This window comes from Mesoplodon bidens (assembly GCF_964165515.1).
Source record: "Mesoplodon bidens genome assembly, chromosome: 3".
Lineage (NCBI taxonomy): Eukaryota > Metazoa > Chordata > Mammalia > Artiodactyla > Ziphiidae > Mesoplodon > Mesoplodon bidens.
This window is the reverse complement of record NC_138178.1, coordinates 93,021,415-93,037,832: the sequence shown is the minus strand read 5'-3', so window position 1 is coordinate 93,037,832 and position 16,418 is coordinate 93,021,415. Positions and strand designations below refer to the sequence as shown.

The 16,418-nt window shown below is 50.9% G+C and overlaps 1 protein-coding gene across 3 annotated transcripts in view; it reads left to right on the top strand.

Annotated features, from left to right (window-relative positions):
- The window catches only part of CAPN3 (calpain 3), a gene marked incomplete at its 5' end in the record, with an annotated part of 49,322 nt that overhangs the window by 27,209 nt on the left and 5,695 nt on the right, over nucleotides 1-16,418 (top strand). For 2 of the 3 annotated variants that reach the window (XM_081229040.1, XM_081229041.1), the window contains 9 exons: nucleotides 246-379; nucleotides 1,216-1,384; nucleotides 4,187-4,270; nucleotides 5,147-5,232; nucleotides 7,381-7,458; nucleotides 8,241-8,401; nucleotides 9,593-9,762; nucleotides 10,761-10,969; nucleotides 11,723-11,759. In XM_081229040.1, coding sequence (XP_081085166.1) covers nucleotides 246-379; nucleotides 1,216-1,384; nucleotides 4,187-4,270; nucleotides 5,147-5,232; nucleotides 7,381-7,458; nucleotides 8,241-8,401; nucleotides 9,593-9,762; nucleotides 10,761-10,969; nucleotides 11,723-11,759 — 1,128 coding nt within the window. Of the gene's footprint in view, nucleotides 1-245; nucleotides 380-1,215; nucleotides 1,385-2,220; nucleotides 2,368-4,186; nucleotides 4,271-5,146; nucleotides 5,233-7,380; nucleotides 7,459-8,240; nucleotides 8,402-9,592; nucleotides 9,763-10,760; nucleotides 10,970-11,722; nucleotides 11,760-13,526; nucleotides 13,545-16,418 lie in introns of all 3 variants that reach the window. The other variant, XM_081229039.1, reaches the window with a different exon arrangement.

Below are 16,418 nucleotides of genomic sequence, written 5' to 3'. Positions count from 1 at the left end.
GGAAAAGGAAAATCTCAAGCCCTCAGGTAGGTAGGGAGCGCCTACCATCCCCCATACCGAGCTGGACTGGGTGGAAGAGAGAGTGGTTTGTAAACCACTTCTTGCCCTCAAGGAGCTCCCAGTCCAGTTAGAGAAAGAGTCACACACTCCAAACCCAAGGTGCTTGGTATTAAGGAATGTGGGGTAGGGACACATTTCCCAATGGTAATCTGAGGATGTACTCTGTGCTTGACGATTCTGTGCAGTTCTGGCGCTATGGAGACTGGGTGGACGTGGTTATTGATGACTGCCTGCCAACTTACAACAATGAACTGGTTTTCACCAAATCCAACCACCACAATGAGTTCTGGAGCGCTCTGCTGGAGAAGGCTTATGCCAAGTAAGCAGCACTTTAGACTGAGAGGCAGGGCTAGAGGCGCGGAGGTGGACTGCAAGATCCAGCGCGCGCGTGTGTGTGTGTGTGTGTGTGTGTGTGTGTGTGTGTGTGTGTGTGTGTGTGTGTGTGTGTGTGTGTGTGTGTGTGTGTGTGTGTGTGTGTGTGTGTGTGTGTGTGTGTGTGTGTGTGTGTGTGTGTGTGTGTGTGTGTGTGTGTGTGTGTGTGTGTGTGTGTGTGTGTGTGTGTGTCTTCAACTGTGACACAGAGTCAGAGAAGATCTGGTCCAGGCAGCGGTGATCCTAAGTAAAACCACTAAGAGTAGAAATAAGACGTGTGTAGGAAATCTTTAGCTTTAGCTTCCCATAGTGAGCTCTTTAATCCTGCCTTCTTGGTGGCATTGCGAATCCTAGATGAGCGCATTATATCTTTGGAGCTCAGATCCCAGAGTCTGGCTTGGCTCCACCTCGTGAGCTTGCAATATATTAATAAAGCCCTGTTGTCTCTAAACTTAGAAGCCCCACCCCAGCTACTAATGGCTTTAACAGAGCCCTACCTCAGGTTCAGGGTATAGTGGAAAGCATCAGGAAGTGGGAATAGTGGGCTCCATCCCAGTGTTTCTCCTCTCTGTGGCCTTAGCTGGTCACTTAGCCTCTAGAGCTCAGTTTCTCCATTGTGAAGAAAGGGAATCATAGTACCTATTCCAACAGCTTACAGGCTTGTTGGTGAACTGGATGAGGCAACATCACAGGACCCAAGAGTAAAGTTCTGGAGGTAGGGGTACCTGGGTCATGTTTCCTAGAGCCCTGTGACCCCAGATTGGTCTTCATCCTCTCTCTAAGGCTCCATGGTTCATATGAAGCCCTGAAAGGTGGGAACACTACAGAGGCCATGGAGGACTTCACAGGAGGAGTAACGGAGTTTTTTGAAATCAAGGATGCTCCCAGAGACATGTACAAGATCATGAAGAAAGCCATCGAGAGGGGCTCCCTCATGGGTTGCTCCATTGATGTAAGTCTAGGGTGTGGGATGCAGGGCAGGAAGCTGCCAACTACTGGGAAGCCTTACCCAGTGACTAGCAGCATAGGGCTTTCCTCTGGGACAGGGTGAATCTACTGTTTTAGGAAGGTGGAACTGGTTCTCAACTTTGAAAATTGGGAATTTTTCAAGGGAGAAGAGTTTGTGGAGATTTTCAATAAAGATATTCAGCAAGGACATTCTAAGCCCTGGAATTTAGGTGGAAATAGGTCCAGAGGCCTATGTCAGTGTAGGCCTCTGTGGCCAGTGTTTCTCAGTCCCAGCATGCCACTATTAAGCTGGCCACACACTTGGCTTATGGACCTGAGCCCACCAGTTCCCTAAGAAAGCCTCCCAGTCATTGAGCTTTGATTGTATCTCTCACTTGGGATACGGGCTTTGTGTTATAATCTGGGAGAAACTCAGCCTGTGCAACAAAGTGGTGTGAACTGAGACCAGAGCCAAGAGTAAGGGAGTGGCAGACTGGCCAGGAGACACACCTTTCCTGGGGGCTGCTCAATGTATAATAAATAGTCTTGGCGATTTCCATTGCTGAGGAAGAGCCCCAGGCTAAATTCCTGTCCCTTCCTCTCCTAGCACACCCAGTAGATGGGGAAGCTTGGGAAGATGAGCCAGCATAAAGCACCCATGGATGAACATTTTCTTTCTGCATCACTGTTCTCCATCTTTTCTGCATTCATGCTCTACTTCTCTCTCCTCTTTTCCTTTGTCCCCCCCCACCCCTTCTTTCTGTGTCCTTCCCTTTCTATCACCCTCCTCTGTTTGCTTTCTCTCCCGCCCCTTCCCCTGCCCTCCCTGTCGGGCCTCAGGATGGCACAAACATGACCTATGGAACCTCTCCTTCTGGTCTGAACATGAGGGACTTGATTGAGCGGATGGTGAGGAATATGAATAACTCGGATCTCAGGGATTCAGACCTCATCCCTGAGGGATGCTCAGATGACAGACCGACCCGGGTGTGTACGCCTCTGATTGTCAGGGCTGACCATCCCTCCCACCTGCATGACCCGGCCCTGTTGTATGTGGTGTCAGACCTTCCTCAGCAGCCAGCACCTCACACACAGGCTCCTCCTGAGGCCTTCCAAGGGTCTGGGTTGGAATAACTTGCCCTCTCCAAGGCTCCTGAGGAAGGTGCGGGAGGCAGCTTTTGGAGGGAATCTCTGTGGGAGGTCCTTCAAACTCCATGGTCCAGGCAGTTTCTCTGATAACGAATTAACATGCAGAAACACAAGAGAGCCTTCATTCATTTTAAAGTACTTCTCTCCTTCTAATTTGTTCATTTATGTATTCAACACATATTTATTGAGCTCCTACTAGGCACTAGGCACTCTTCTAGCAAACAAAGAGAATTCTCTCCCCTTTGTTTAGGATTCTAGTGAACAAGCAGTCTCCCCTCAACACCCCCGCCCCAGAGCTTATATTCTAGTACTTTTAGAAGTAATACGCGCCATGGAGTAAAGCAGAAGAAAAATTAAGCTATATTTTCCCCATCTAAGGATAATAATATTTGGTATACGTCCTTCTAGTATTTTTCTGTGCATACTACTAATCTAAATTTTTATTTTAAAATAGCTGTCATACTGTATGTACCTCTTTGCAGCATGTTTTTTTTTCAGTTAGCTTTATATTCCTAATGTGGCAATGAGAATTATATTCTTAATGTGTCTCCTCTAACATTTTTCTTAGTGGCTGCACAATATTCCACCATGCAAATAAGTTATAATTTATCTACCCAATACCTTATTATTGGGAATTTAGATTGTTTTCTTTTTCTGTTCTTGGCTATTATGTTTAAATGTTACGAGGAACATCCTATAAGATACATCTTTGTGTCTGTCCATGATGATTTCCTTAGGACAGATGGCCAGCAGTGGAATAGCTAGGTATGCATAAGTAATGCCACAAGAGTCATTTCAAGTGGCTCCCCCCCTTCCCTCCCCCCACCGCCTAGAACTGAGAGATGCACGCATCTCCTGCCCCCCTCCCTTTCTGTTCAGCATGGTCTGGGTCCTATAAAGACTGGAATCTGGAAGAGGCTGAGATGCAAAAAACCCTGGCCCTCCACACACCCCTCACCTTGAAAAGGCCTCCAGGCTGCTGCTCTTAAAGCTGTCATGCTATCAGGCGAAGTGAAGCCACAGAGATCCGTCTAGGGCTCACTGGGCTTTGGTGATCCTACCCCTCTGCCGAGGATCTCTTGTGGCTGCAAATCTCAAATGGAAGAGCTACCCCTGCTCCCTGAGGCACGGTCATGTCTCAGCAGGACTCTCCTCTGGCCTCCTCAGAATTCTCTCCCTGGGCGCTTTGGATTTCTTGAGCGTGTTCCGGAGGGGTGTGGAGGAAGTGAGGGGATGTGAAGATAAAGGGTTAGACCTACATGTTTCGTCTAACCCCCTTTTCCCAATCCCTTTCCCTTCCGGGAATAGTCAACCCTGGGTGGGCTCAGGGGAAGGGGAGCCCAATCCAGGGCAGCCTCCATCTGTCCCCACTTCCTCCTCTGCAGGACCCCAAGGGATCCAGAAAGGAGGGCCAGGCACGCTCTCACCCACCTCGCGCCGCAGCTCCATGTCGCTCTCCGACGGTCTGGGGAAACCACTTGTCTGGCCTGCATCTTCTTGGCTCTCTGAAAGGGCTAGTGAGGGCCTTCTCATGGCTGGGAGGCAAATTTCCAGGGTGCGGAGGAGTCGTCGTCCTCGCAGAGCCCAGGACATGAACCAGTGTGAACTGTGTCTCAGGCAGCAACCCCTGACAGGTTGTCTGGTTTTCACTCCACAGACGATTGTTCCAGTTCAGTACGAGACAAGAATGGCCTGCGGGCTGGTCAAAGGCCACGCCTACTCAGTCACTGGGCTGGAGGAGGTGAGCCTGGCGGGGCTCAGCGGGACGGGACTTGAGGGGCTACTTGGTCCTCCCGAAGTCAGCCCTTGGCTTCCTGTGTCCCTTCACATCTGTAGAATTTGCCTCCAATCAGGCACGCGGGCCGAGCGCCTGGGGTTGGAGGAGACCACTGGGACTGGTAGGCGGATCTTGCCACAAGATGGTGCTCAGTTTATGTTTGTTTTTAGTGCTGAAGATAGCAATTGCCCCAACCTTTCCAAAGAACAAATAGAAAGCACTTTGGTTTTATGAAGTTGATATTCATGGGCTCTTGTGTTCCTTGTTTTTCACAGTCAGTTCCAAGGTTCTGCTCCCCCTGGGATGTCTGGCCTTCACTGGGTCACGTCACAGACAGGCACCTTGTCAGGCCCCTTGTGCACAGTTGGGCGCGTTGTGCCCTGCTCACAGAGGTGGGCAGGGAGGGGCCGTCATCTGCAGCAGCCCATGCAGCAGACAGGAGACAGGGCCCGTCTCTCTGGCGGCTCCGCCTGGAAGGGGCGTTTCCTATGGCCCCTCAGCCGGCTGGGGCATGTCCGTCTCCGTCACACAGAGGCACCCGTGCTAGCAGAGCCCTGCAGTACACTCCCGGCCTCCCCTCCCAAAGCTCCGAGTGGCCACATGGTCACTGGGGAAGCCACTTCTCAGAAGATGGCAAGGTGGTGGCCAAGCCTGACTCCTGCACACTCAGCCCCAAGGTTCTGACCCGTCACCTCGTGATCAGTGTCCTTGACCGGGGCCAGGCAGGACAGGCCCCTGTGCCGGATTCTCTCCCCGCTCCCACCCCAGCCCTCAGGGCAAGACAGAAGACCCCCTTTTAGAAAGGGCCCAAAGGGAGAAAGCTTTTTCTCTTTGCTCAAGGCCCTGTACAAGGGTGAGAAAGTGAAGCTGGTGCGGCTGCGGAACCCCTGGGGCCAGGTGGAGTGGAATGGCTCCTGGAGTGACAGGTGGGTGCGGGGACCCCACGAATAGGGGACAACAAGGCCTGGGGCAAGGCAGGGCTGGGTACCGAGCCACAAGAGTACTACAAATGCTTGGTCTAAAATCACCCTTAAAACCAAGGATCCGCAGAGGAGAAGAGGGGACGTGGGCTTCAGGAAGGGCTGGGAGCAGGGCCACAGGAACCCGGGGTCCAGAGAGCCTGCTGGTGGCCACTGTCTGGAGAGGAAAGATGGCTAGAAAGCCTGGGCTAGGTCCAGGCAGGAGGGGAGTCTTGATGCAGGGGTCTGGACGGGACAGGTGACTTCCCTCTCGGAATCTCTGTTGCCTTATCTGTAAAATGGGAACAACGTGAGCACCAACCCCGTGGGCTGTTATGAGGAGAAAATGCGCTTGTGTCAGGAGAGCGCTTAACCAGTGCTAAGATTTCCTCTCCCTCACTATCCCCATAAAGAGATGCACAGGCCCTTTGCAAGAACTTTACTGCTTATCACTGAGAGCAAGTGACTGGGGGCAGCAAAAATAGCACACCTGGGGAAGCTGTTATGAAGGCTCCAGAATGTTCACAAAGCCTTTATTGTCCCACCCCAATCACTGGCTCCTGACTCCGCCTCTCTGGTTGGAGAGTAGGCCCTGGAGCTCCTTTATTCCCAAGGCGGGAAGCAGGACTCAGCATCTGGGAAGGACCACACGCAGGCTGTGTGTGTCCTTCAGCCCCTGGCTTACTTCAACATACCTCTCATCTCAGGGCACCGTAATTACTGGTTCATTCGGCCGTTCATTCACTTAGCAAGTATTCGCTGAGCACCTACTGAATCCCAAGCACAGGTCTAAGCACTGGGGCCCTTCCGTGAGCAGGCAGCCTCGCTTGGTAGACCGATAAGGTGCTGATCCTGGTCTCCTTACCGTTCCCTTCTCTTATCCGTGTGACAAATCCCCAGTTCCTCAGTGTGCAGTATGTGCCAGGCCCCATGCTACTGTCTGGGGACTTAGAAATGAACGCAGAGATTCAGGGCCTGCGCTGTAGGCTTTAAGGTCCAGTGGGAAGTACAGAAAAACACTAATCGTTGAGAGAAATGCTATGGTAAGGGTCACAGAGAGGGAGCCCTTCTCCTGGTCTGGGTGGGACAGGAAGGGAGAAAGTTGCCTGGAGGGAGTGGCATTTGAACTGGGCTCTCTGCTCTGGGAAGGCCCTCGGTGCCCCATCAGTTGTCCACTCCACTGGCCCGGGTCACCCACAGGGACCCTCGCTGTGTCCTCCAGTCTCAGATCTTGGTCTCCGGCCTTAACTCACTTTCTGCCAACACCTCCACTGCAGGGATCACTGACTAGTGGGGCCCAGCCTCAGTCACACAAGGAGACACTCCCCCCAACTCGCTGTCACTGTGCCCCTCCTGCTGGTCTCAGGAATCTCCACTTTCCCTCCGGTATACTCTGGTTCCAAGCACTTCCTCAATCCCTTACCTCTCCAAACTAGTTTAGTTTCATTCTCCTCCACATGCCTGAAATACAAATGTGCTTTATTTCCTCCTTCTTCGGGAGAAAGAGTGTGTAAAACTGCCCAGGCTTTTAAAACACAAAACTGGAATGTTTCGTGGGGTGGCAGGAGGAAGGAGAAGTTTACACGTTTGGTCTTTCTCTCAGTAACTCAGACAGCTACTTATTAGATGACGGGTCTGTTCTAAAAGTTTTGCATGTGTTATTTCATTTCTTGCTCATCACAGCCCTGTGAGTAGGTGATAGAATCATTCCCCTTTTGCAGTTGAGAAAACAGAAGCTGAGAGGGGTGAAGTGACTTGCCCAAGGTTACAGCTAGAACTGGTATGATTAAATTGAAATCCCAGTTTACCTATTTCCAGAGCCCAACTCCTAACTTTAAAGTGTGAGGAATGGTTAAAGATTCAGCCAGAGAAGAGTCAAGCCCTTATAAACCATTCAAAAAGTGTGGTCTTAATCCTGAGGATGGTGGGAAGCAATTATTGGGTTTTACACTGAGGGTATCAGATCAGATTTGCATTTCGATGGTTCACACTGGCTGCAGTTTGGAGATGACCTATTCTCTGAACTTATTCATATTTCTCTGACACCTCCTGTCCCAACTCACACCAGGCCTTCCCTTTCTTTTTCCTTCCCTAACTCCTCCACTCTCCCTCCAGTTGGAAGAACTGGAGCTTTGTGGACAAGAACGAGAAGGCCCGTCTGCAACACCAGGTCACGGAGGATGGAGAGTTCTGGTGAGTCCAGGACCCAAGAGGACCCTGCAGGGTAAGGGATGGGGTGGGAGCTGAAATCTCAAGCCTCCATCCCCGGACAGAGGCCGTCAGATTCCAGCCCTTGGGACATCTGGGCCCTGTTCTCCAAATCCAGAGACCCAGCAAGACTGAGGTTTTGAGAGGAGCCCAAGAGTCATGGTGATGACTGAGCCCAGGACCGGGCCAGCACGCTGTGGCTCCCACCTCTCTGTGCCCCTCCACCGATGCACGCTGCTCCAGCCACTTGCTCCCTCCTGGCCTCCGCAGGGCTGTTTCCTGAGCCGAGGAAGCTCTACTTACTCTGCTCAGTCAATGCCCCCCTCACCCTCACTCAGATCATTTCTACTCAGCCTTCAAGTCTCAGATTAAAGGGAACTTTCTTCAGGATCCCCTTGTTTTCCTCAGGATTGGGATTAATTTATCTGTGATACTCATCACCTTTACAGTTGCTTGCTTCATCGTCTGTCCTTCCCCAACTATCTCTCCTTCCCCTGGCCCAGCGCCTGAGCCCGGTGGAGGGGCACACGGTAACACTTTGGAGAACTGAATTGCTGCCAAGCTCTCCCATCAAGAACACATGAGTTTGAGTCGTTATTGCAAAGGACACATCAGAACTGACAGTACTGACCCTAAAAAGGAAGGACAGGGTCCTCTCTAGGATCATGACCAAGTGGCTCTGGACTATTTCATTGTGCTGTGTTAGCCCTGGAGTCTTACCTTTCCCAGCCTCCCATATGGGTCTCTCTCCTCTTCCAACCTCTCAGGATGTCCTATGACGATTTCATCTACCATTTCACAAAGCTGGAGATCTGCAACCTCACAGCTGATGCCCTGGAGTCCGACAGGCTTCAGACTTGGACAGTGTCCGTGAACGAGGGCCGCTGGGTGAGGGGCTGCTCTGCTGGAGGCTGCCGCAACTTCCCAGGTGGGAGATGCTCTGGATGGGGGAAGGGTCCAAGCAGAACAAGTTCCAGGTAGAAGAGTATTAAGTAGCATTTGCTGAGTCTCTACGAAGTCCCAGACACAAATTATCTTATTAAACTGTCCCCATTTTACTGAGAAGGACACCTCCATGCTGAGGAGTTTGCATTAAGGAGCTGGTAACAACCTTTAAGCAGGTTATTATGTCACAACAGGACTGTGTTCATAACGCTGAGGATGGGACTGGAGGATTGAGTTAGCAGCTTCTGCAAGGATTCAAGCCAGAGATAAGGAAAGCCTAGGCCAAGTCAGGAGCAGCAGAGATGGGGGGGGATGGGGCAGGTTGAGGGGAGGGAATACTGGAAGGAAGAACAACTTCAAGATTCCCACTCTGGGGGCCTGCGTACATGGTGCCAGGGAGGTAACATGAAACACACAAGAGAAAAACAATCGGTGAAATTTTTTGTTTGTTTTTTTTGGATGGAGTTGGTTGTGGGAGGGGAGGGGAGGGAGGGGAGTTTACTTTGGGACATGGGAGGTCTGAGGCACCTGTAAATATCCAGGTGAATATGTGTGATAGAGAACTGGATGCACAGATAAGAATGGTACTTGACTCTATGATAGGGGCTCAATATAGATTTGTGGAAGGAAGGAAGAAAGGATGGAAAGAAGAGAAGAAGGAAAGGAGGGAAGGAGGGAGGAAGGGATGAAGGGAGGGAGGAAGAAAAAAAGAAAGATAAAAGGGACAAAGGGAGAGAGTCAAAAAGAGAGACTGAGGCTGGGATCTGCAGCTCAAGTGTCACCAGCGTGCAGGGGGCAGTTGGGAGTTGATAAAACAGCCTAGGGAGGTAGAAAGATGGGGTGAGAGAAGAGGCCTAGGACAAAATCCCAGGGACCAACAACACTGACGAGGCAGGTGAGGAAAGTGAAACCATCAGCAAAGACAGAGAATGAAAGTTCAGAGAGGAAGGAGGAGCCACACAGGCATCAGCGCAGCTCCATCTGTATAAAGGTGTAAAGGCTACTCCCCACACACCAAATAATTAGAAAAATGCCTGGATCATTTTTTTTCCGTACATATTTGAGCACCTAGGTGTGGTGGAAGAGATAAATAGGTTCCCTCTGTCTCATCTCCCATCCTGCCTTGTCTCTGAGAGGCAGACCTGAATGTACAATTCCTTTCTGCGGGGCACAGACACTTTCTGGACCAACCCTCAGTACCGTCTGAAGCTCCTGGAGGAGGACGACGACCCTGACGAGTCCGAGGTGATCTGCAGCTTCCTGGTGGCTCTGATGCAGAAGAACCGGCGGAAGGACCGGAAGCTGGGGGCCAACCTCTTCACCATCGGCTTCGCCATCTACGAGGTGCGCCGTCCCTGATCAGCTTCAGACCACCTTTTCAGGAAGGAGGTTTTCAGGGGGCGTCCCAAGGGGTCCCCCGGCTTCCCCAATACCCATGACCCCCCCCCAAACTCCTGATATCGGACCCACTTGTGTCAGAACCTCTTAGAAGTTTGTAACGAGTGGAAAAAAAAACCCGTCTAGGGGAGGTGGAGGGGGGCCAGGGCTCTCCAGGTAGGTACACGGGGAGTCAGACCCCTGCATTTGCTCTATGATTGCTAGCATGCCCTTTTGGCAAGCTCTCCATCCCCATTCAGATCTGAAATCACAGAATCTGAGCACCTTCCTTTTCTGTTTCTCCCCAAGGTTCCCAAAGAGGTATAGAAGTGGAGCAGCCAGCAGTGCGTGCAGCGTTACCCGGGGGCCTGTGTCCACCTGTGGCACATCGGGGAGCCTCCTGTGGGGTTTGTGGGCAGGACTACAATAGGAGAGGGCCTTGCCCTCATTACTCAGCTCCAGAGCCAGGGCCTCAGGGTACTGCATGGCCTCCTGACCACGGCCCCTACAATGTGCCCTTTCACCCCTCCCGCCAGAGACCGTCGCACACTCACACACTCGCTCACACTCACACACAGGGTCACACAGACACATTCTGAGGCTGACTGCCCTCTTTGGGGTGGAGGGATCGCCTCCCTCAGACCCCAGCCACAGTTCCCCCTGCCTCCTTGGGGTCCTTCCCCAGCCTAGAGGTGATCTGGAGCTAAGCAGCGGCAGTTCTGGTAAGTGGCCCTGAGTGGGGAATGCCCCACTGGATCAGAACAGAAAAGGAAGGGGATATGGATGGAGTACGGAGCTCCAGGGATGTTGAACTATTCGAGGCCTTAGGAATCAGAAGTCGGGAGGTCATGACTGTGAAATGGGTGACCAGGGAATCGGCAAGGAGGACTCCCTGGAGGAGGACTGAGCAGGACAGAGCATCCCTCCCGAGGGGCTCAGGTCCCTTGGGCTCTTCTCTCCCTCAGATGCACGGGAACAAGCAACACCTGCAGAAGGACTTCTTCCTGTACAACGCCTCCAAGGCCAGGAGCAAAACCTACATCAACATGCGGGAGGTGTCTGAGCGCTTCCGCCTGCCTCCCAGCGAGTACGTCATTGTGCCCTCCACCTATGAGCCCCACCAGGAGGGGGAATTCATCCTCCGGGTCTTCTCTGAGAAGAGGAACCTCTCTGAGTGAGTCCCAGCCTGGCTTTTCCCCCTAAGAGCCCACATGGCCCATTCCAGAGATTAGAGGTGTGAGGAAGCTGGACAGGTCTCCTCCAGGAGTCCTGGGATATGCTGACCAGGCTGTACCTCTTCCCCTGTTCCCAAGCCACTGGCCACTTCTCCCCTACATCTATCCACCCCACAGATAGTTATCGAGCACCTGCTATGTCCCAGGCACTCTTCCTCTAGGCACTGAGGATACAGCAGTGAGTTAAACAGAAGGAAATCCCTGCCCTCATGGAGCTTAACATTCTAGCATGAGACGACAATGTACAGGAAAAAGTATACAGAGTATATTAGATTTAGATAAGTGATAAGGAGAAAAAATAAAGTGGGAAGAGGGGTAGGAGCAGTTGGGTTGATTGAACTTTTAGGATTAGGATGACCAAGGAGGGCAGCAAGGCCACATCCTGCCCTCTTGGTCAGATGAGTTCATAGGTCCTGCCACTTTGACCTCTGTCCCTAAAAGAAGCACAAGGTCCATGGATAGGTAGCTGGGTAATGCACTCGGGGAAATCTGGACAAAGCCAACAAGAAGCCCTGTGTCTGCACTTGGCTGCAGGGAATGATACCTGTGGTGGAGGAAGTTAGTTCCTGGGGTTCTCTTGAGGTCAGTGCCAACTTGACTCTGAGAAGCCAGGTGACCTGAGCAAATCCCCTCTGTGCTTCCTACTTACTCCTGGTGACACTGAGATACCCTCATGTTTGTGTTCCTCATAGGGGAGTTGAGAATACAATCTCCGTGGATCGGCCAGTGGTAAGTGGTTTGGTTCTTACGTGTGAGAAGGCCCAGGGCACAGGTGGGTGATGGAGGGGAGAGTGGGTATCAGCAGAGGGACATGGGAGTCTGGGGTGTGCAGAGCAATTACTCCGTGTTACTGCAACTTCTTTGTGGCATGGCCTGAAGTCATGAGACTTACGTCCTGGGGATATTTAGTTAGTTCAGGGGCTAGAAGGACAGAAGAGAGTCCTAGAAGGAGAAGCAGTTTGAACAATTAGGGGGAGGGATCAAGGCCACAGGAAGGGATGACAACAGCAGCAGCCAGCTCTGGATTCTGAGTTAGAATCTCACATAGAAAAAAACCAGCTCTACACTGGCTCTGGAGTCTGCGTCAAAACCCGGGTCCTCCACCTGCCAGCTCTGTGACCTAGACAAGTTATGTAACTCCTCTGACTCAGTTTCCTACTCTGTAAAATAGGGATGGTAATATGTGCCTTGCAAGGCTTTTGTGAGCTTTGAATCAATGAGATCATGTACATGAAGGGTCTGGCAAAGCACGGGCCCTTAAATGGTGATTATTGTTCACGTGTTTTACATCTTACAAGGTACTTCTCACATGTGTCATCTCACTTGGTCCTTGCAAGTTTTCTGAGATGTAATAATAAGGTCATTCTCCCTGATTTTCAAGTAAGGAAGCAGAGGCTCAGTGGGGTTAAATGGCTCCCTTGAATTCACAGAGCTTGTAAATGGCAAGGCTGGAACTCACATCCAGATTCTCTGAGCCCAGACTCAGGCTCTCTCCCTCATCCCCTGCCAAGGCCTGTCCCCCACAGGGTGGGAGGCCCAGGGTTAGATACACAGGGCTGGTGTGTGTTGGGGTCTCCTTGTGTTGAGGAGTCTTGTGACTGCCTTGGACTTTGGGCTCTGGCTAATAAATTGTCCCTTGTGTTCTGTGGGTGTCCCCTGGGCCAATAAGCAGACAGCAAATGCCCCACTGAGTTGTCTTCTGGGTAGTGACACTCATGGTTCTAATCCTGACCCTGTGCTAGTGGCAGATCTCCAAGTGCCTTCTGAATTATCACAGATGTTGGTTTTAGTTTTAAGTGCATTTGGTGCTAGTCTCATCTTTTGAATGTCAGTAATCAGTGTATTTATCAGACGTTGCAAACTCAAAAGCTTACGGGGACTGGCATTTCACCTACCTGAGTGGAGCAGGCAGGCATGGGGGTTTTGGTGTCCCTACACTGGTATATTTGCCTGTAGTTCTCAACTGACACTTGGTTTCAGTGTCGGAGAGACAAGTGGTGAGGTGGTGTCTGCAGCAATCTGGAGGGTGCAGAGGGCTGCTGCTCCCAGCTCCCTGGATTGCTGTCACAGGGGGTCACAGGCCCGTGCAGCCTGCCAGACCTTCTAATTTTACCAAAAAAACAAAACCCAAAACTCTGTAAGTCAAATAAAATTCATTTTCAGGCCAGTTTGGGTGAGCCACTTTTTTTGGTGTTTTAGTAACCAACTTCATTAAAAAATACAAAACATCTGCCAGAAGATCCCCTTCCTTGGCCATGTCCAATAGCAGAGTGGACTGTAGAAGCAAAGCCATAGCAGCCGCCAGTCTCTGGGCCTGGAGAATTCTCTTCTCCTTTCACCCTCCAGTCCCATTTGGCTCCATGTGACCTGGATTTCTGGACCCTGGGACCTCACCCCACACTGAGGACCAGGTCACAGGGAAGCCAAAAGCCACTGGGTTTTCTGGGAACTTGCTTTTCACTTATTCTGCATTTATTATTTCCTTTCCTTGTGCAGAAGAAGAAAAAAACCAAGGTGGGTGTAAGAGGGTGAGTGGGCAGAGAGCACGGCGTGTGTGTGCGCATGAGCATGCGTGCACTGGACTTGCCCCCTCCCCCCAGCCCTCCACCTCCTTGCCTGAGCTCCTGTGGCATCTGTGGGTACACAGCAACGATAGCTAACGCTTGCCAAGCAGAGGCTACGTGCCAGGCACTCTTCTAGGTGTTTTCCATGGATTCTCTCAACCCTCACAGCAACTCTATCAGATTGGTACAGGCAGACCTCGGAGATATTGCAGGTTCAGTTCCAGACCAGCACAATAAAGCGAGTATCGGAATAAAGCAAGTCACACGAATTTTTTGGTTTCCCAGTGCATATAAAAGTTATGTGTACACTATACTGTAGTCTATTAAATGTGCAATAGTATTAAAACTAAAAAAAAGTACATACCTTAATTAAAAATACTTTATTGCTAAAAAATGCTAATCATCATCTGAGCCTTCAGCAAGTCACAGTAGTAACATCAAAGATCACTGACTGCAGACCACCATAACAAATAACATAATAATGAAAAAGTTTGAGATACTGCAGGGATTAGCAAAATGATACAGAGACACAAAATGAGCAAATGCTGTTGGGAAAATGGCACCGATAGACTTGCTCAACACGGGGTTGCCACAAACCTTCCATTTGTAAAAAGTGCAGTATTTGCAAAGCACAATATAACAAGGTATGCCTGTACTACTATTATCTCCATTTTCAAAGGAAGAAAAGGTACAGGCAGATTGACTAACTTGCCCAAGACCACACAGCCAGTAAGTGGCAGAGCCAGCCCTTGGAACCAGGAGGTCTGGCTCTGCAGTCTGTGCTCTGAACCACCATGTTATATTGCCCGCTCAGAAGAGGGAGGGAGAGGATGGCCCTCCAGTGAAAATGGGCCTGACATGGGGGTCCTGCAAAAGCCAGAAGGAGCACCTCTTCTTTCTCAGAAACCGGTTTGGCTAAGCTAAGCAAGGCTTGATTCTTGTGGGTAATGGCAATGGGTTCTGTTCCTCAAGGGACAGTGAGAGAGTTGTGTGAGGATTTCCATGGAGAGAGCCTTGTGATGCCAGCTGCCTGCTCTGCAGACAGGATGGCTCCTTCTCCCCCCCTCTATTTCCCTGCCTGCTCCCCACTCCTCCTTTTTTCTTAGCTTTCTGGGGAAGGGGTGGTGAGGACGCCCAGAGGGGCTGTCACTGCCAGGGCTCTTGCTCCAGGTGAAGCCTGTTGCAAATCCCCTCCTAGACAGTGACCTCTCTCTCTGAACTAAGCCCCCCGAAATCATGGGCCCTGATGGACTCTGCTGTGCGTGTCCAGATGGCAAAGGGGAAAGGGGAAGAGAAGCTTCACTGGCACAGCCCCAGAGGAGCTGCTCAACGTGACTGGTTTAAAGGGGGAGAAATGAGGAGAGCTACCTGGGCAGCTTCCCCTCCTGGGGTCTTAAGGAATAGTCCCTCCTGGGTGTCCTGGTTAAGACCACTTTGCTGTAAGAACACCATCACTAAAGGTGACCATGTGTACTAAGATAAGAGCATCTCAGGGGCCTCAGATGAAAGCTTCCATCTGAGATCAAGGTCACTGTTTCCCTTGTGTGGTTTTGCAACTCGAGATTACAGTTGTAATCAACCCCATCCTTGCTCCATTCACCCCATAACTTCCCCATAGTCTTCAGGGTGGTAGTGCCTACAATAATGGTGCCCCTTTTAGAATTCTGGTTTGACCACCCAGAGTGCCATCCAGAAATGACTGACCTTTGGGCATCCTCAAGCCCACGGAGCAGTAGCCATAGGCTATCAGACAAGGTTTGGTGTTAGTGTTCATGAGAGCGTCTGGAAGGATCCGTCACAGGGGTCCTCCAAGCACTGGTGCTGATGCAGACCAGAGCTGAGATTCATCAAGCACCTAAGCACCTAACACTGCATGTTAAGACACTGTGCTGGGGGTAAAATATACATTGTTTTCATTACAACAGTATCTACAAGGTAGGTGCTGTTATGATTCCCCTTTTATAGATGAGGATAAAGACTCAGAAGTACTTGCTTAAGGACACACAACTAATGGAACTGGAAATCATATTTGTCTGCTCCAAAACCCATGTTTCTTGCCCTCAGCTCTCTGGTGCAGGCCCCTTGTACTCCATTGCCTGTGTTGCCCAGACCCACACTTGGGCCCCAAGATGTGTGCCTGGCAGGGGTGCCCCATGGCCACACCATGTCCATGGGCACACATCCCCGCTTCAGACTGTGAGCCCCACTTGCTCTGGGATTCCCTACAAGCATCAGTTACTTGAACAAGACCCTTTGCTTGGAAGGCAGAGCAAGCCAAGGTATTTGGGGCCTGCTGGGAGCCAAAGCCGGGGAAGCTCTTTCCATACATATGTCTGTCCATTTGTGCTGTCCCATACGAACAGTATGGAAAGGTAAATGGGGACTCAGAGAGCGGTCAGGTTCCATTTCTGCTCTGAGAGACTCTGATTGCCCCCTTGCTCTCTGCACTGCAGCCACCAGCCTAGCCTTTCTCCTCTGGCTTTCCCTGTGGGATGTATACACCAACCAGTACTGGCACAGCATGGCAGCTGCTCTCCACCCTTTTATATCGTCCTCACTTGCATGAGCATGTCTGGCAAATACCCCTTATATTTGTGTAGCATCTTAAATGTTTTTGCAATAGTTTTACATTCAGTATCCCACGTGATCCCCATAAGAGCCCAATGAGAAAGGCAAAGCAGGTATTATCATCCCCATTAATGGATGAGTAAACCGAGTCCAGAGGATATTTCTCAGATGTGAGGGGTACGGCTGGGATGCCAGCCAAGTGTTCTGACCTCACTCACTGACCATGCCATTAATCAGAGTCCTTTTTTCAATGTGT